At 39.7% G+C, this 19,436-nt stretch overlaps 1 protein-coding gene, 1 long non-coding RNA gene and 1 other non-coding gene across 6 annotated transcripts in view; 2 read left to right on the plus strand and 1 right to left on the minus strand.

Annotated features, from left to right (window-relative positions):
- The window catches only part of Ndfip2 (Nedd4 family interacting protein 2), a 106,334-nt gene extending 87,444 nt beyond the window's left edge, over positions 1–18,890 (plus strand). For 2 of the 3 annotated variants that reach the window (XM_063274468.1, NM_001108390.2), the window contains 7 exons: positions 1,336–1,501; positions 4,909–5,042; positions 6,830–6,923; positions 10,176–10,300; positions 12,875–12,941; positions 15,851–15,956; positions 17,897–18,890. In XM_063274468.1, coding sequence (XP_063130538.1) covers positions 1,336–1,501; positions 4,909–5,042; positions 6,830–6,923; positions 10,176–10,300; positions 12,875–12,941; positions 15,851–15,954 — 690 coding nt within the window. In that variant the 3' untranslated portion in view covers positions 15,955–15,956; positions 17,897–18,890. Of the gene's footprint in view, positions 1–1,335; positions 1,502–4,908; positions 5,043–6,829; positions 6,924–10,175; positions 10,301–12,874; positions 12,942–15,850 lie in introns of all 3 variants that reach the window. The other variant, XM_063274469.1, reaches the window with a different exon arrangement.
- Positions 1,942–4,437, minus strand: LOC134482161 (uncharacterized). Of its 2 annotated transcripts, none has more exons than XR_010058235.1 (2): positions 4,062–4,437; positions 1,942–2,521 (listed from the first exon to the last, which is right to left on the minus strand). It is a non-coding gene; the product is annotated as an uncharacterized LOC134482161 (long non-coding RNA). The 2 variants fall into 2 exon arrangements; XR_010058234.1 differs by having other exon boundaries at positions 2,782–4,437.
- On the plus strand, positions 9,302–9,374 carry Trnap-agg90 (transfer RNA proline (anticodon AGG) 90). The gene has a single exon. It is a non-coding gene; the product is annotated as a tRNA-Pro (tRNA).
- Positions 18,891–19,436: the final 546 nt, after the last annotated feature.

Here is a 19,436-nt window from a genome sequence, read left to right on the forward strand (position 1 = left end):
AATGGAGCTGCTGTAACAGTCTCTGCCATGTTTTACGTTGGAGAAAACCTTTTCTTACGGGGAATAGTGTGCAGAACCAAAAAGTCTAGGTTCCCTTTTACTTCATTAAAGACATTAAAGTACCCAGATAGAGTGGTGCATGCCTTTAACCCCAGTGCTCCAGAGGTGATCTTGTTGAGCTCCAGGCCAGCCAAGGCTACACAGGGAGACCCTGTCTCAAAACAACAACAACAACAAGAAAGTTGAAGCATATTAATTTACATACGGAGTAAATATTTTAAGTAACAAGAATGAAATTTCTTTTCCCAACCTTTAACACCTGTTCTTTGTGTGCCTTTCTAGAAATTTGGAATTGTTCTTTTGTATTTGTATTTCACAGTGGTATTATGTCCTTATTCTCTTAACATCCAGTTCTAACATACACTGTTCTGTAGCTTTTCATTAAGAATAGACAGCAGCAATGTGTTGGTTAGGGGTGTGCACGTGTGCATGTGTGTGTTTTCAACTTGACACAAACAAGTATCATCTGAGAAGAGGGAACTTAAGTAGAGAAAATACCACCATCAGACTGGACTGGACTGGACTGTTAGCAAGTCTGTAGCATTTCCCTGATTGAGTGATGTGGGAGAGTCCGCTGTGGGTGGTGCCACTCCTGGGAAGGTGGTCTTGGGTGCTTTAAGAAAGCAGGCTGAGAAAGCCATGGAGAACATGCCAGTATAGCATCCTCCATGGTCTCTGCCTCTAGGTTCTTGCATGAGTTCCTGCACCGACTTCGTTGATGACTGACTATAACCTTTGAGATGAAATCGCACCCCCAGCCCACAGCTCTTGCGGTCATGGTGTTGATTACAGTACTAGAGCGCAAACCAAGGCAGGCGGCTGTAGATGAAAGCAAGACGTCTGTTTGTTAACAGTCAGCTCAGCTGTGTTTCCTAAAAGTCCCTCTGACCCTTGATCTTAAGCAGGTATGCAGATTTGCTGGGATGTTGGAACAGTTAGACTCCATGTATGTAGAATATTTGTGTGTTCTGTTATCAACAAGAAATACTTGTACTTGCAGAAACTATGTATTATATCATTATAACCGTGAAACCAAATTTCAGTGCACAGTCAATGCAGGATGCTGAGAATTAGGGAAATTTGCTTGAAGGGTGATACCAATAGATTTAGTTCCTGGTTTTGCTTTGCTCTATACTGATTACATGTTTTGTCCATATTTTAAAATGTTAAATTTTCTTTTCTGGAATACCTTTAAATCTTAAACAGTCTTTAGCACTTAGCTGACGTGAAGAGAATAAGGAGTCGGTTGCATTAGCTTTCTTCCTTGTCCCTTAGCTTCACAACGAGGACGATAACTCAGAATCATCTGCCCCAGAGCAGCCGTCAGCTTCCAGCTCAGCAGCACAGCCTGTGGAGGCTGCTGCCTCAGCGCCAGCCCTGGACGCCGACTCTTCTCCTCCACCTTACAGCAGCATCACTGTGGACGGTCCCACAACTTCAGGTGAGAAGGCCTAGGGGTTCACCGCCACCTTTCTGACAGTGTGATTGTGTGTAATTATCAAGTCTTTCAACGGGCTGATGGCTTGTTTTGCTTTATAACCCTGATTGGCCTGGAACTTACTGTGTAGCCCAGGATGGTCTAGAACTCATAATCTTCCTGCGTCAGCTTTCCAACTGCTATGTGCTCAGAGTGCAGGCATGTAGCATTGCACTTGTTAAAAGAACTTTGAATCAAAGACACACACACACACTTTATATACTCTTGTATATGTAATTGTATGATTCTGTTTTCTACTATCATCTGAGTAGTTTAATGATTTCTGAAAGTATCTATAAGTTCTATTTCACATGCATTATGAAGTAGTCTTAGAAATTAGTTACCAGGGGCTGGGGATTTAGCTCAGTGGTAGAGCGCTTACCTAGGAAGCGCAAGGCCCTGGGTTCGGTCCCCAGCTCCGGAAAAAAGAACCAAAAAAAAAAAAAAAAAAAAAGAAATTAGTTACCAAAAAACATGTCAAGAGAACACAGCAACCCTCGTAAACTGGAGCTTGGTGAGTGCTTTTATGGTCGTCTGCTGAAGCTCTTGGCTTAATCACCAACACCACGAAAGCAAGCAGGTGCAGTTTCATTAAATTACCATCCTTGTTCTTTTTGTACAGTGACTCCATCTGAGAGGCCCCTGCTAACTTTGTCCAGTTCCCACCTTTGTGTTTGTAACCTGTAAGCCCATCAAACACTTACCGTTCACTTCTGTATAATACAGGGCAGTTTCCGACAGTCGTGCTTAGGTCCCGATGCTGCAGTTGGTGTGTGCTGACTTTATTGTTGGAGTGCAGTTTGGTCGGCACTGGCTTAGTGCTGCTTGCTAAGAATTTAAAAAAATCCAGGCTCTTAGAGCTCTCCAGCTGCACCCTTGCTCGCCGCCTTCACTAAGCTCTCTTCTGCCTTCTTTGTCCTGTCAGTAAAGGCTCTGAAGTGTTAGTTCTCAGCCTGTGCATCCAGACCCTTTTACAGGGCTCGCCTAAAACCATCAGAAAACAGAGATATTTATGTTACAGTGAGTAACAGTAGCAACCTATAATTATGAAGTAGAAAGGAAAATAACTTTATGGTTGTGGTTACCACAACATGAGGGTTACAGCTTCAGGAACCCACTGCTCTAATGCTATTCTTCTGTACTTAATCATCAAATTACTTTTTTTTACATAATTCCTATTGAAACAAAATTATATTATTAGATTTCCAAAAATACATCCATCTATACTTTTTGGAATGAATTACCATGCCGCCATGGTTTGATCTTTCCAGATTTAGACTTGCAAGTCCTTGAGTAGAGCCTGTAAGCAGCCTACTGGGTTCACAGCCTTATGTGCTGCTGCCTTTGTAGTTTACTGTTCCGCAGTGTAACTAGACCGAGGGCTTCTACTGTTCTGGGACCTAGAGATCACAGAAAGAATGTAGGAAATCCATAACGTAGCACATAATTTATATAATTTATAAAGATTAGGTAAGTATCACCTGGGAAGTCAGTGGGATCCGGTTCTTGGGTGTTCGTTTATTGTTACGGTGTCCCCGTAGAGACGAGTCTTCACTCTTTTACAGTTCCGGCTGACATGATACTCATATCTTTAACCATAGGAATGGAGTAATTCTAGGTTTGGAGGCTCTTTAGCGAAAAATTATTAGTAATTGTTTTGTTTCTTAGTTATGTGTTAACCGTGCTCTTTCCTAGTTTTCCATGGCGTTGCAGTCTCCATTAGCTGATTTTATGATTTTTGTTTTCTGGATCTGCGTAGCATGTGTGACATTTGTGTGTCCTGGCATGCTGCTGTCAGATGCCACTTCCCTCTGAAGCACCATGTGTGTGAGCCTGGGAAGTGGAGCTCCATAGGGTGCCCGTGACTTGCCGAGACCACAGTCGTCAGGAGCCTGGGAAACAGCATACATCTCAGACTTTAGTGTGGTTGACAGGCCTTGTGCAGAGCAGAGAGTAGCCATGAACTTAGTTTCTGTTAGTGGTTCTTTTCTTTGTGGAAGACTATCAAGATGCAGCATCATGCTGTCGATACAGAGGACTGTCTCCTTAGACGGCGTTCGCTGTGAGTCATGTAGTTTATACATTTATAGTTTAGTGCTCTTGCCTCAGAACTAACAACACTGTTTTCATTTAGGTTTTGCTTCTCAATTGCATTGTTATTTCCGCTTGCTATTATTAGATTACAATCAGCCTTCCTTCAGATTCTTAGCCTAGATCAATTTTTTTTCTCAAAGCCTCTGTAGCTGAAAATTTAATACTAAAATAAAAACTTTATATTGGAGAGTCACAAAATTCTAATATAGAAAAAAGTATGTTAGTATAGAAAATATCAAAATACTATAGTTATAGGTAGAGAAAATTCTCTATTTTACAATGTTTGACATTGCTTTTAGAATCTACATATTCCATAATCACGATTCTACTGTAAATGCCATCAGTTCATGCTGAACTTGACTTCCACTAATTATATTGAAAATATATATAGTCTGTACTTTTATTTTTAAAATGAGCAGTTTATACTTACTATTTTACTATAATTTTGGAGGCCATTTCTCACAAAAGCTTTAAAAATCAGAGACAGAAACTGTTAATTAAAAGAGAGCTCTAAAGAACTGTGTGGATATTGGGAAAACTGGATGAAAGTGAAAAGTCCTCAGACTATCAAAGAGAACAGTGCTCTTAAGAGTAGGGACTCTGGGCAGCCCCTGCTGTGTGACTGGAACTTGTTCGGCACTTCACTGCCAGGTCACAGAGTCGCTGGCATTGATGTGCGAGGGGAGAGCCTTTATGTGGTCAGCGCTGGGTGGCTGAGGTCATTACTATGTTTTACCACCTTTGCTTTGATGGGCGTGGCTGTGAGACAGTAAGGGGTGAGTGTTGTGCGGACCTGAGAGCACACAAGTCGTTACACACCGTGGTAATCTCACCTCCTATCCAAAATCCCTTTCAAATTCCCAGTTTCAGATCAGAAGGATGACTGAGCCCATAAATCATTCATTGCCAAGTCTGGTTGGATACCAAGAATACACAGCAGAAGGAGAGTGCACGGCTGAGTTTTATCCTCATGTGCAAACAGGAAACCTGTAAAGTCAGTACCGTCCAAACCTCTCGGTCGGGAGGTGGTTTGCTCTGAGTTGGAACCATCCTTTAGATGGTATTTCATCCCATCCTTCTTATAGTTAATGTGGGACAAATGAAAGACTATACACTGTTTGCTAACAGCGTTTGTGTTATATACTATAGGTTTATACTACAGACCTACAGGAGCAATAGTAGTCTTTAGTGTCATATTATAAGTTACTAAAGCATGATCATGACTATAAAATCACATTAAATGGTTTTAATGGTCGTTCTATCATCTTTCTCTTCAGATGCTGACGTGTACAGTGAGTTTTACCCTGTGCCCCCTCCGTACAGCGTCGCTACCTCTCTCCCGACATACGATGAGGCTGAAAAGGCTAAAGCTGCTGCCCTGGCCGCTGCAGCAGCAGACGCACCTCAAAGAGTAAGTCACACACGCCTCAGCTCTGGCCTGCTAGAGCTCACGTCCACCATGCGGCTCTCACTTCCCAGCTTCCGGTCTCAGGCAGAGCCACTGCGTCTTCATTCTGAGAGCGCCACCCAGAAAACTCTTCTCTTTCCTGCAGACCGCGTGCGTGCGCGCTGAGCTCTCTGCTCTCCCCCTGCGGACCCCGTGTGCGCTGCGCTCTCTTCTCTGTGGTCGATCATCAAGGCTGTTGCTGTCTTATTTCCTCCAAGTCCTGGCTTTTCTCTTCCCTTGTCTCCCATCCCTGCTATGCCATTTATGTTTTGTTTTTTCCCTCTGTACATGCGTTTACACCTTTTATTCTCTGTGTAAATAACCCGGTTGGTCTTTATTGTCTTGTCTCACTCCGTCCGATGGAGGCGTGGACTCTGGAAGAGCTTGTGCGGTTGTTTGTGACCTGATAGGCCCAGGGCTAAGAAAGCAGAATCTTGTGCAGTAACATTTCTTAAATCTTAGAGGCCTCCGTGATAACAGATTTTGTAAGTAATTTTAGAGCTCTTTACATTTGTGAGCATTTGTGTCAGTATATTGTTTTTAAGAAAAGGTATACTATTCAAACAGTATTTTACTTAGTATATTTTAGAGATTATTAGAGTAGTGAAAACAAGATATTAAAAATTTGTTTAAATTTACTTGAACACTTTAATGCTGAATAGGATATATATCTTATAAACTATCAAGAACTGACTTGAATTTTAACACATGCAGCTTGCCAACATACCAGTTTGTCAGTTTCCAGGATTTTGTAAAGGAGGAAGTTCCGTTGGGTCAGAGAGAAAGGCTTTACGGTTCGCGGCAGTGGCAGTGGTCTCGCTCTTGCTGTTCATTAAGCGCCAGGCCCCACAGGGCAACAGCAGGGACCAGGTGAACGTCCCTCTGTGTTACTAGGGATCCTGGTTCTGCCGATGGTTGTTAAGAACACTACACCCACCCCCTCCATGGCTCTGCTGGGAGAGTCCACTCCACTTCGGAGCTTTCCACTGTGTAGGTGTCCAGAAAAAGGCAGTCGCTATTTCTGTATTAATTAAAGTGCGTCCAGTCTGCTCTTTCTCATTGATACCATCACTACAAGGAATTTTTAATGCTTTATTTCTTACAAGTGGTAATATATACATGTATACAGTTTATTTCAAGAATCAAGACTGATGGATCCGAGGGCATAGACATTTTTATTTTTAATAAAAACTGTCTTCTCACTAACCAGAGGCTGTACAAACTTACATTCCATCCCTGGTTATGAGCACTCCTGTTTCCCGCTTGTCATCTATTCAGTAGTTCATGTCTGCCAGCTGCTTATCAGTTTCCTGAAGATGTTTTCCTTCCTCCCTCCCTTCCCCTCTGTCTATCCTTCTCTACCTTTCTTTTTTGAGACAGGCTCTCACTGAACCAAAACTTGATCAGTTTAACCTGATTGGCCAGCCGGTGAGCTTTAGAAGCTGCCCGTGTGTCCCACTAGTGCTGGTAGCTATGGCACCATTCATGGTACAGTGCCGTGCTTTCCAATGTGGGTCTGGGCATTCCGACTCTGTGTTTGCGCTTGTACTGACTGAGCCATCTCCCAGCCTCAGCTTACCTCTTTAGTGTTTGCTTTAAAGATATTCTCAGCATCACCTTTGCTAAAGTAATGCTTGCTAATGTCTTATCGGTAGGACCGCTTGAGAGCATTAGTGTTACTGACGTTCTACCTCTTAACTGGAAGGTGAGAAGTTGTAATTATTTTCGTGTAATGTTTTGGTATTTTACAGAACCAAGAGGAAGAGTGTCCACCCAGGGATGACTTCAGTGATGTGGAGCAGCTCAGAGTAGGCAATGATGGCATTTTCATGCTGGCCTTTTTCAGTAAGTGACCTTTTCCTGTTACTTTAAAGAAATATTACATATTTAAAATACTGCTAACATGAGTATACCTCATTTAAAGTGTAAATCACTTAAGCATTTGTTAGGTAATTTTGATTGCAGCCGTTATGGTTGATTACAGGGGAAAGGGCAGACTGAGAATTTAAAAGAAATATTGCTGACCCCATCTAGGGCTGTCGGTGTATATACAGTGAACTCTGCATTTCCGCTTTGTACACAGAAGACTTCTTTTTCAGTGGCCTTAAGCCAGAAGTGTTGGAGAAGGGAAAATCCTGTAAGCCCAAAGCAGTGTCACAGGTAAGGCTGTATAAATCTAAAAAGGGGAACAATCAGAAGACCAAACTCCTGACTGTTTTTAACATCAGACAAAATTGGCTTATAAGGCAAATTTACACTGTGAGGAGGACTGTGTCATGGTATTTGTTATTTCCTAGCACAAGGATTAGTGTGAAGTAAATTCTTTGATAAATATTAAGGCATGCAGCAGATTGTTTAAATGGCTAAAAACCAGTATTCCACCCAATGTTCAGTGAAAACTTACTAGGTTATGTGTGGTTATTTTGGAGATGAGTGGGAAAGTTTACTTACGTAGAGAGATTCGCCCAACATCAGAACTAGACAGTCACTGCTCATGTGCTGAACTGCTTTTTAGTCTGGCGGTTGGCTTAAGTCTTTCCCAGTTGAAAGGCTTCTTGTTTTTCTTTATGTCATGGACGCAGCAGAGGGAATGAGTGAGGAGAAATGGCAGGCAGTTTACTTTTCTCTTCAGACTCAAGTGTAGTTATGTTGCTATCCAGTCCCGTGATACTTAAATACTAATTTTTTTTAAAGATTTATTATTTTATGTATATGAGTACACTGTAGCTGTCTTCAGACACACCAGAAGAGGGCATCAGATCCCATTACAGATGGTTGTGAGCCACCATGTGGTTGCTGGGAATTGAACTCAGGACCTCTGGAAGAGCAGTCAGTGCTCTTAACCCCTGAGCCATCTCTCCAGCCCCATTTTGTTGTAATTTTAATTGGATAAGGTAGACTCAATGAGAAGCCGGAGAATTCATTGATTACAGATAACCGCTTATTGCTTTTTTAAAAATACTATTAGTCTAGTGACTAATCTTTAATTAGTTTTTCATCTTTAATTTTTACTCAACTCGTAAACTTGTATATTAATAATCTAATTCTTCACATACTTTGTTTACATCAAGAATATCTTAAATATTAGTTCCTTTTTTGTTAACATCTTTCAAGAAATCTTGGGGCCTTGCAGCTGGCCCAGTGGGTGAAGTCCTTGCCATGTACAGGGTAGGAGCCCTAAACCCGTGCTCCGCAGGCCTGGCAGCTGCCGTAATTCCAGGGCTTGGGAGGAGGAGATTAGGGGTCCTCAGAGCAAGCCGCACAGCCAGCCTAGCTGACCTCGGAGCTGTGGGTTCACACGAGAGGTCCTGACACAGCAAAGTGGACAGCAACTGAGGAACACGCCCACTGTTGTGTTCACACGTTCATGTGTACATCCCTCAGCAGATGTATGTATACACACACGTGCACTGCACACACATGCCCCAAAGAGAAAATGTCCACTGGGAAGGCTATGAATGTACTCTCGTTAGTGTAAGTAGTCAGTAGCCTTAGATGATAGGAATGCCATGCTTTCATTTCCGAGTATTTGATTCTGAACTTATATATCATTTCTTCAGTCCAGTAGCCTTTATTTAATGTGTATCTTTTAGATTTAAAAATACTTATAAAGGTTGTAAGTGTTTGGTAACTTAGATATGCTAGATTATTTTGGGTCAGTGACAGTATCTTGATTTATAAAAATATATATTCATGGATTTAGTACAAAACTTCTAGATTTTAGTAAAATTCTGTGAAATTATATTTCTACAAGTTATTTCTGTTTTATAAATGCTTCACACAGTAGTTAAAATTTTTTTTGGTAGCCCAAGAGCCTGTTTTGATAAACCTAGATTTGTTGGTACTTACTACCATCTAGTGGTTATTCTTCAGATTGCAACTGGGTTTATACCGCATGTTTAAACTGGCTTTAATAGAGCTTCTCACTTAAGCATTTCACGTTACATGTGTGCAAACAAAATCACAGAAAATATATGATTTTTAATAAAAATTTTTAATAGGTTCAATTCTTGACCTCTAGTTACAACATTTATCTTTTTGCTTCTTAACTCATGTCATGTTCGAAAAGATTTACAATTAAATTTAATGACATAATTACATTTCATGTACAGAAATTAAAAGGGAAGAAATGTGTGTATCTCCGAATGGTTAGTAAGAATATTAGAAGTAATCTCATTCAGGTAGTATCATCAAGTGCCTCTTAGAAACATTTTAAGTGGGGGTTGGGGATTTAGCTCAGTGGTAGAGCGCTTGCCTAGGAAGCACAAGGCCCTGGGTTCGATCCCCAGCTCCAAAAAAAAAGAACCAAAAAAAAAAAAAACATTTTAAGTGAATAGAATAGGAGTTGCTTGTCAGTTAATTCAACTCTAGATTTGATCCAATAAATAATTGACCCACTTGCAAGTGACTTGGAATGCTAGTGCTTTAAAATGTGGGTTTTGGAGAAAACTTCTCCCTCAAGGTTTAGCCATTTGTGTTCTGTGTGTCAGAATGAGACACTCCAGTTTGTTACCCGGATCATTCCTATTTAGACCGCAGGGAAGCTGAAAGGGAAATCAGTGTTCTTGAAACTTAAACAACAGGAACAAAAAGGAAAACCAGAAGGACCGTTTTGAAATGTAAATTGCGACTTGTAGAATATGCTGGATTTATGGCTACTTGATACAATCCAAAGTTATTTGAGAAGAAGGAACCTTAATTAAGAACATCCCAGAATAAGATCAGCCTGTAGGCCATTTTTGTAATTAGTGATCAGTAGGGGAGGGCCTAGCCCATGTGCTCCTGAGTTCAAGGAAGCAGGAGGAGAGCCGTGCGGAAGGAAGCTGGCAAGCAAGCTGCACCCTCCATGGCCTGTGCATCATGACCTGCCGTTTGAGCTCCTGTCCTGACTTCGGCGATGACCCATGGGGTGAAGTTTATTTGCTTAGTAACCGATAGATCTGCAGACAGCAAACTGCGCGGTCTCTAAGAGCAGCCCACGTATAAAGTTAAAATAAAGTGGTTTCATTCTAGCAGTGAATGAAGTATTGTTATTACTATGTTTCTCTTTATTTGTGTAGGAATTATGACCTTAAATCATATTTCTGTTATTTGCAGTGGCATTCATATTCAACTGGCTTGGATTCTGCTTATCCTTCTGTATCACCAATACCATAGCTGGAAGATACGGTGCTATCTGTGGATTTGGCCTCTCACTGATCAAATGGATCCTTATTGTCAGGGTGAGCATCTCGATGGTTTCCTCCTTACCTTCTACCATATGGATTTTCAAGTTCATTAGACTTGGTGACAAGTGTCTTTACATAGTGAGCCATTTCTGCAGTCTCTCCTGGGTTTTTCAAGGATGGACCTAGAAGGGTGATCAAGGGTAGCTTTATTCATTGTGTCATGTTGTCTGCGAAGCTGTGTGTCTACCACTCTAAAGCCAGTGCGCTGGGAGAATGGAGCCTGAAAATGAGGAGGACTAAAGTCTTAATGCAGTAACCAGCGTCATTCAGTGTCAGAGTTTATACTTTGAGGCTTAAGAAAAGTCAGATGAGTAAAGTGTGTAATCACAAAGACAAGCCACACGTGGCAAAACCACGTTTATCCATAGAGGCATACGGATACTCACTCCTGTCCACTACACCTGGGAGGAGCACGGAAGCATACTGTAAGAGCAGTTCTGTGTGTGACGAAACCGAGATCACAAGTCTGTTCACAGAATCTTAAATGTTACACAATTACTAGAGTATGTAAACTATACAAATAATCAGTACTTAGACATTGCTTTCTGGTTGAAAGAGCTAAATCTTGGCTAAAGTTGTCAATAGAATCACAGGTCTAAATGTTTGTTTCTGTTAAATGCTTCAGATGTTTTATTAATTTATTAACAAGTATAATTTATTAAAGTAGCCATTATACAAATATTAATACTCAGAATGATATTTTTATTAGTTTTGAACTTGTTTTATAGCTTTGATTCTTTTCACAACTCCTACACTGGTACATATCAGACTGTAGGTTTCTGACTGTTAATCTTTTGGGGTCTATTATAACATGATTGACGGTTGAACCATTATGAGAACTGTCCTCTGATAGTTTTTTGTTTTAAATTTACTTCAGATGATGTCCTGTGAGTTTCTACCATGAGCTTAAATCAGCTAGATGGTGTATATACACAGTGACAAAGCTACAATCCTCTTGCAGATTTTCTTGCTGGAGAAACTGAAAAGAGTTGAGTTACGTTTGTTCAGACTTAGCTGTATTAGAACTGTTGCTATTACTCAAATGGAATTTCTCATTGAACATAGCAAACAATTCAAACCTACTGTCTAAAGTTTCCTAAGTTGATGCTTTGCTAGCGTGATTCCTGGTACACAGAAAGGAAGTCCGTCCATCCGGTATGGCCTGTACCCTGGGGGTTTTAGAACCTCACTCTCATTGGCATTCTGCTTGCTGAGTGTCAGGTAACATGCGGAGTGCTGAAAACAGAGTTGTGGGCCTTTCCTTTTTTGTTTTCCACAGCTTCTAAGACTCTTAGGAAACTTCTCTTGAATATAAAGTGGTTTTTCAGTTATCGTTTTCTCATTGTGTGTCTTATATGTGGGAGTCTGCAGCAATGGTGGTTTAGATGTTCCAAAGGCTGGGATATTCAAACTCTTGTGAATCTTTAAAACTCTTAGCGTAGACCGTAGGTAATAGCTCTTGATTAATTTAAAATTCTTCCAAAGAAAGTACTTCAGAGGTTTTAAAGACATGTTTTGATAATCTTGATTTATATGCTTCCCAAGTTGCAACACCATGTATAATTTGTACTTTTACTATTACCAAAGCTGTAGATTTTTAAGCTCTTATAGAAATTACCAACAAATCATTGGAAATGCTTTTAATTAATTTCAGGTTCAAGCATCATTCTACCTTTTTTCACAATTTTTAGGTAAATTGGATTCAATTTGGAAATCAGTAGAAAGAAATCAATCAAAACTATCTTTTTTGTTTGTAACTTTTAGAATATGTTATCTGAAACACTTAAAAGTAATTATTTGGAGGCACTTTAAGATGTAGTGTGAGTTACCTGCTAAGGACGCTGCACTGATGTACTACCAGGCTCTGAGAGTGCAGTGTCTGCTCTAGAGAAGGCCCCTGTGCTCTCTGCTGTGAGGCCACCTGCTGAAGGCCCACCTCACACAGGACATGGCCGGCAGCAACCACTGTTGAAATGCCACTTCGAGGCTCATTTAGCTATTCTCCGCTCACTGTTGGGAGCTGAATGTCAGGCATCTAGTTTGAAATAAAAAGTTTCTAATGAGTTGGGGGGTCTTTCTGTGCCTAGTATTTTTGGCAGTGATTAACAGTAGGGGGTGTAACAGAAGGTCAAAAACTCTCCATTTTAGAGGTCACCAGAACATCCCCATCTGATAAGATTAACCTACTGTGGCTTTTGTGTTAATACCCAAAGCAGCAGGTGGCTCTGGCCCATTTGGGATGTGGCTGTGGCTTTGGGACTGCATAAGAAACTGACTTTTCAATGAAAAAAAAAAGTTTGATTCCAATAGATAACATTTAGGCATTTATCTTTTTGCAAGCAGTTTGGAGGTTTTGTTTATAAAGTACTTTACGGAAGTTTACAATCGCATAAGAATTTTTTCACCATTAAGTATTATTCCTGCCCTTTCCTTTTGTGCTGTTTTTATATGCTATTTTTAAGCATTAAAGATTATTTAAAGAGATAATTTATTCTGAAACCTAGGATAATACAAATATTCAAATGTAGTTATACAAATATGATTAATATATTTATGTTTACCCCATAGTTTTCGGACTATTTTACTGGCTATTTCAATGGACAATATTGGCTTTGGTGGATATTTCTTGTACTTGGTAAGTTTATTTTTTTATATTCCTTTTTATTTAATCTTTTATTTTTTTATACTACAGATTTACATTCCAGATCCCATACCTTCTCCCTGCCCGTCTCCTGAGGACGTCCCCTCCCCTCAGGCCTCTAGCCTCCCTGGGGCCTCCAGTCTCCTGAGGGTTCCGTGCATCTTCTCTGACTGACTGAGCCCAGAGCAGCGTTCCTCCTTAAGGCAGTACAGTTTAAAATAGTGTTTCTTTATTGCTCAGCTTAACTGCTAGTCCTAAAATTATAAAGTGCAAGTAAGTTGTGTTCCTTCCTAGTGTGCAGAACTAATTCTAGTGTAAAGGTTGCCCCCACTTAGCTCCTTAGCAACGGAGGGAACAGAGGTGCTGGGACGATAAGTAAGTGCTACAGAGTTTGAAGTTTCTACCTAATTAAAATAGTTATCTTTATGAATTATCTTAGGAAACACACGTGTATAATTTTAATGACAATGTAGCATGTAGGAGGGTTTCTGCATGCAATGCTGTCTTCTTGTTTTTGGATCACAGAAACCTTTGTGCTTTTGAAATGTGCCTTTCCTTAATCATTAACCCACAGTGCAGGGAAAGGCTCTATGGCCAACGATCACAGTACTTCTGCTTAGTTGTCTCCTCAGTAAGGCACAATTTTTATTATGTTGGTGACATCTGTGGGTTTTCAATAGTAGGTGGTAGTTAATTTTAGCATCATATTCTACTCGTGACCCATATTTCAAATGTCTTGACTGTTGAGACTCATTTTAATTCTTTTAGGTTTCAGTAGGTGGCAGTCTTCTCTGTAGGTTCTTAGTCGGGCCGTTGTGTTTTGAAGGTTGTTTGGGAAATATATTATTGGTAGCCAGTTAAGGTCACTAAATTTCTAGTGTAATATTATGGTAAAGTTATGTTCTTGTTGTAACTAGGTTGGGGAGTCACAATTATAAAGGGTTAAGATGGGTTTATATAGTGTTAATTGTGTCCTCACTTCTTGAATTCTTTGCTTTCTATCCAGTCTCTTATCTAAAAGTTGAAAACAAAAGCCCTATGAGTTCTGTGAAGCATTTAAACACACTTGTGTGTATTTGCTTTTGATGCCCATTTATAAGGGTGAGTGCGGTTGGAGGAAGGTAACTGTGGGGCAGAGTGCCACCGGTGATCCTGGGTCCACCGCAGAGCCAAGGCCTAGCATTTACTGACAGGAGTATGCAGACTTCATCAGCACTATGATGCTGCTGTCACATACATAAAACAATGCTGGATACCGGTAGGATGCTAGTCTAGGAGCCTCTGGGTGGGCTTTAGGAAGGAATTGGCGTTAGAAAATGCCTAAGGAGAGCAAACCAAGAGCCAGCCACCATGGACCAACATGTCTGCTGCTTTTCAATAGTGCTTTTGTATTTAAAAAATGAAAATAGTGTTTATGCTGTTGCCTTGCATCTGGTAGGGAATGAGGGTAGACTTTGGAGAGACGGGATCACAGATGGAGAGACTTGTGTATGATAGCAAGTGGGACTGGACTTAGCTGAAATCTAGTTCTTCACCTAGTCACTTGTGTGTATCTGTCTTATCTAGACTGTTACAGGCAGTGTGTGCACCTTCTCTCTAGACTGTTGTTACAGGCAGTGTGTGCACCTTCTCTAGACTGTTGTTACAGGCAGTGTGTGCTCACCTTCTCTCTAGACTGTTGTTACAGGCAGTGTGTGCTCACCTTCTCTCTACACTGTTGTTACAGGCAGTGTGTGCACCTTCTCTCTAGACTGTTGTTACAGGCAGTGTGTGCTCACCTTCTCTCTAGACTGTTGTTACAGTGTGTGTTCACCTCTCTAGACTGTTGTTACAGTGTGTGCTCACCTTCTCTCTGGACTGTTGTTACAGGCTCTTCTGTGTGCTCGGACTACTTCCTGATAGTGGGGTAAAGATTGGTTCATAGTCACAAGCACTTTGTTTCTAGTGAAGGAAGTCACACACATGTGCCTCTGCTTTTGTTTTTTCTTCACTATTTCTGGGCATGAATTTACTGGAGTTAATAAGTGCTTCCCAGAAAACTGGATGCTTAAATATTCCAGAGGCTTGCACTAATAATATTAATGCTTCTGAACTTACCTAGAATTTTTTCATCTGAAACTCTAAAGCATTTCACAGGCATTGCTTTTTAAATTACTAAAGTTTCATGTGATGTAAATGGGTATTCTTTAAAAATAGTGTTTTGCGGGGTTGGGGATTTAGCTCAGTGTTCAGTCCCCAGCTCCCAAAAAAAAAAAAAAAAAAAAAAAGAAAAGAAAAGAAAAAATAGTGCTTTGCTTAGAAAGCTACCTCAGCCATCTAAATCACAAAGACATCACCAGAGTGACTACTTCCCAGAGACCATCCTGACTCGTCTTAGTTTTTGATACAAGTCTTTTATTAGTTAAAAATAAAAACTTAAAAACTTGTCCATCTTTGAATGTAGATTTCACAAGTGGCCGACACTTTATATTGCCAGACAGTCTTATTTTTTATCTGTACTGTTAACATCTGTGTACACTCATTTTTGTCGGATTACTTTGACAACAACCGCCTTCATTTGCCCAGCATTGGAGTCATTGGAAAGTGTAATAAAAGGTAGGCGGTGTAGGAGTGACTCCTGTGAGATGGACAGACTTGGCCGTGTAAGTTGTCACTGCTCACGCTCTCTGTGTGGTTTTGGTTTATAACTTACATTTGCTTTAATTTCGTTACAGTTAGGATTAAGAAATTGAAAGATATAGTGTGTTTTATCATGGTGGTTACCATTGTAGTTCAGGATGTGCTGTAGAATACATGGACTCTGCAGGTTGACCTCCTTGAGTGAAGGGATGGGATTATGCTTGCCTGTTCTGTCATGCTCCCTTATGGTGGTAAGGATGTATCTGTCATTTCACTCTTCCTAGGCCTGCTCCTTTTCTTCAGAGGATTTGTTAATTACCTAAAGGTCAGAAACATGTCTGAAAGTATGGCAGCTGCGCACAGAACAAGATACTTCTTCCTTCTCTAGAGGTGAGAAATGCTAATGTGATGTTTCTTTAGTCATAATCTAGTCCTATTTTCCAGACACATATTAAATATTTAATGTGTACCTCTTAGTTTTACTTAGTATATTTATTATGACTGTACTGTTAATAGTTTACTGAAAGTTGCTGACCTTTTTAGATAATTTAGATAAAACATTTTAAGTAGAATTTCATGAATTTAAATTTTAAAATACAAAATCATAATCAAAAGCTTTATTTATTTATTGATTGATTGATTGTGGTGCCAGGCTCGAGCCCAGAGCCTTGCATGTGGAACAAGCAGGCCCTTTCCCCTGCGCCCTTGGTCTTTGAGACAGGCTTGTGCTGTGTAGTTCTGGCTTGCATTAACCTGGGACTTCCTAAATACTGGGGTTAAGGTGTGCACCACTCTCCTCAGAGAGACTTAAATCCTACTTTTCAACTCCTCTTTAATGATTTGCCACAGCACATTTGAAGTGATTGGTAGCACAAAACTTGAAGACTTTAAAAAGCATAATTTTTCTAACAAAATACTTACATAGTGAGGATGGAAATTCTGAAAAAGTAATGCAGAGTCCATACGGTCATCTGGTGAGAAAATAGAAGGACCACAGATTTGCAGCTGAGAAACCCTTTGTCCCATAATAAAAGGAGAAGGAAATGAGTGGAGAGAACTCGAGTTACCTGGGGAGTTTTTAGAAGTCATGGTGCAGTCAACATTTATTAAACAGCCAAGGAGTCTGTTCGTACAATGGCACCGTTTCTTCACTTATTTCTTGGTATTTATGGGTTCTATTTCTATTTGCTTAACCAGCCATGGATTTTTAAATATTTGACAAAGAATTACGTCCATACTGATTCTGTACATTTCCCTTGCCACTGTTCAAAAACAATTCTGTGTAACGATCATTTGTGTAGCCTTTAAGTTGAATTAAGTGTTGCATGTAACTAGAGGTGATGTACTGTAGCAGAAGGTGTGTGCCTGTTCTGTGTACACAACACAACATGCTATCGACATGCGTCTGAGGAGTTTGATATTGGAGAGAGGCCTCAATCCAATCCACTATAGCTACCAAGAGATTATACTCCTTCCTGTAAGTAACCTATGTGGTTTATGATGTGACTGCTTACACTTACAGCTTATGTGACTTACTGTAAGAGTCCCACCCATAGACAAAAGCTATAGGCAACCAAGGAATGCTGAGATTGGGAGAAATAGTTTTTCCAGGGATGAGCCACCTAATGTGTTATTCAGTACCAGGTGGTCAGCCTTGAAATTGTATACATGTAAGTAACGCTAGATGGATTATGCAGGGGGTATTGCACGCATGCACGCATGCACGCATGCACGCACATAATGGTAACAGTTAAAGAGAAAGAGACCTTGGTTCCAAGAGGGACTTAAGTGAGAGAGGAAAAAGGAAGAGTAAAATGATGTAATTATGTTTAATTAAAAATTTAAAAATAAAAAGAATACCATTATTTCTGACGAAGAACACACATGTAAATATAATGTCTATGTAAAATGTATTTCCGGATTATATGAAAGTATTCGTTTAAGTATTCCTTAATATTCCCTACTCCCAAAAGATAATAAATTTTCTTTTTAATTGTTAGAATGTTTTTGTGAATAGTGGCACCGAGGATTTGGCAGAATTAACAGTAAAATAAAAGGCAAAAAAAAAAATTGATAAGTGAACACTTCCCTGAGTAGTGTGATCATTTAGTAGTTTTTTCTGAGTCATATATAATATAAATATCATAGACTACATGATAGTCTTTTATAGAGGTTTTGTCTTTGAGAAAAATGTGAGAAGCACATTACTATCTTCATCCAAAGACTCTTATACACTTAGTGAAATGTAGTTGCAAAATGTGTTTTTATTGTATTATAATTACAAGTATAACTTAGTACTTTAAAGATGACTTCTTTTCTTTTGTCTCTAGGTGGCGTCAACCCAACATTCCTCTCTTACACCAATGTGAAATGTCCAAGTCGTCTGTAAACCTACAACTTCGCTAAGATAGACTACTGAGCGCAGAAGCAGATGTAGTGAGGGGTGGAGCGTCGGAATTAAATGACAGGGTGGTTTATGCTACAAGCCATGTCTGTTCATTCCTTAATTCTCTTTGGTATCTCAATTTATTTTGCACATTTGCATATGTGCCTGTTTAAAGGGTATGCATATACTTGAAAGAATCTGTAAAGTTGTAGCAGCAAAGTCCAGTCCTACTTGGTTAATCAGTGTTTGATACAATTGGAAGAGTTGAGTACTAAACAGTCTTCCAGCATGTAAATGCTTCTGACTTGACCATTAGCGTAATAAAAATTACATTATTAATCTTGTCAAATGCTTTAGTTTCTGGCTCTTAGATTCACCTAGTAATTCCACACACGAAATATTCTTTGTTATATATGATGTTTATTAAAACTTGCAGTATGATTATTAGAAAGAATTTGTCAGATTTTTAAATATGATATTATTTAGGAAATCTGTAAATAACCATGCATAAGTTGCTCTTTACATTCTTTTCTTAAATTGTGTCTAGATATCTTTTCATTAATTTTAAATTAAGTAAACTAAATACATAGAAATAAACTTCATTAAAGATGGAGTGGTTTAGGGTGAACTTTAAGAAAGTATGAGTATACCAAATGCTGTTTAAAGAACAAGTTAGGGCCACACCAGTTTTAGGGGTTTTCAGATGAGAACCTTACATTTTAAGATTACTCACCTTACAATTCTTACAAGAAGAGATTGCTTTAGACCTTATATTTATTACATCTAAGACAATTTAAAAAATTAATTTACCAAATATATTCTCATTTGCATTTGTCTTTCCAAAAGCCAATAAAAGTATCTTTCAGTATTACTGTAATCATTTTTTTCTTTAAATGTTTACTCTGTTAAGCTTAGCAAATAAAATCTTGTTCTGTTAATAGTGCCTCCTTTAGTGATTGCAAGATTAGTTTGTAACAACATACAACCTGAATTGAGATACTTAGAATACCTAATTTTGTGTTGTTAAAATGTATCTATGGAATGAATGTGGGGTGTGGCTTGTCTGTGGTCAGTGTGTGCTACTGTTACTCCGTGGGGTGTGCGTGTCTGTGGTCAGTGTGCTACTGTTACTCCATGGGGTGTGATGTGTCTGTGATAAGTGTGTGCTACTGTTACTCCGTGGGGTGTGCGTGTCTGTGGTCAGTGTGCTACTGTTACTCCATGGGGTGTGATGTGTCTGTGATAAGTGTGTGCTACTGTTACTCCGTGGGGTGTGCGTGTCTGTGGTCAGTGTGCTACTGTTACTCCGTGGGGTGTGATGTGTCTGTGATAAGTGTGTGCTACTGTTACTCCGTGGGGTGTGCGTGTCTGTGGTCAGTGTGTGCTAGCATTACTCCTACTGGAATCTGCTTTTACATCAGAACCTACAATGCTCGCCATCTTACAAATCATTTCCTAACTTTTGCGGTTTTTGTTTTTATCTT

This window comes from Rattus norvegicus, chromosome 15, assembly GCF_036323735.1.
Source record: "Rattus norvegicus strain BN/NHsdMcwi chromosome 15, GRCr8, whole genome shotgun sequence".
In the NCBI taxonomy this organism is placed as follows: domain Eukaryota; kingdom Metazoa; phylum Chordata; class Mammalia; order Rodentia; family Muridae; genus Rattus; species Rattus norvegicus.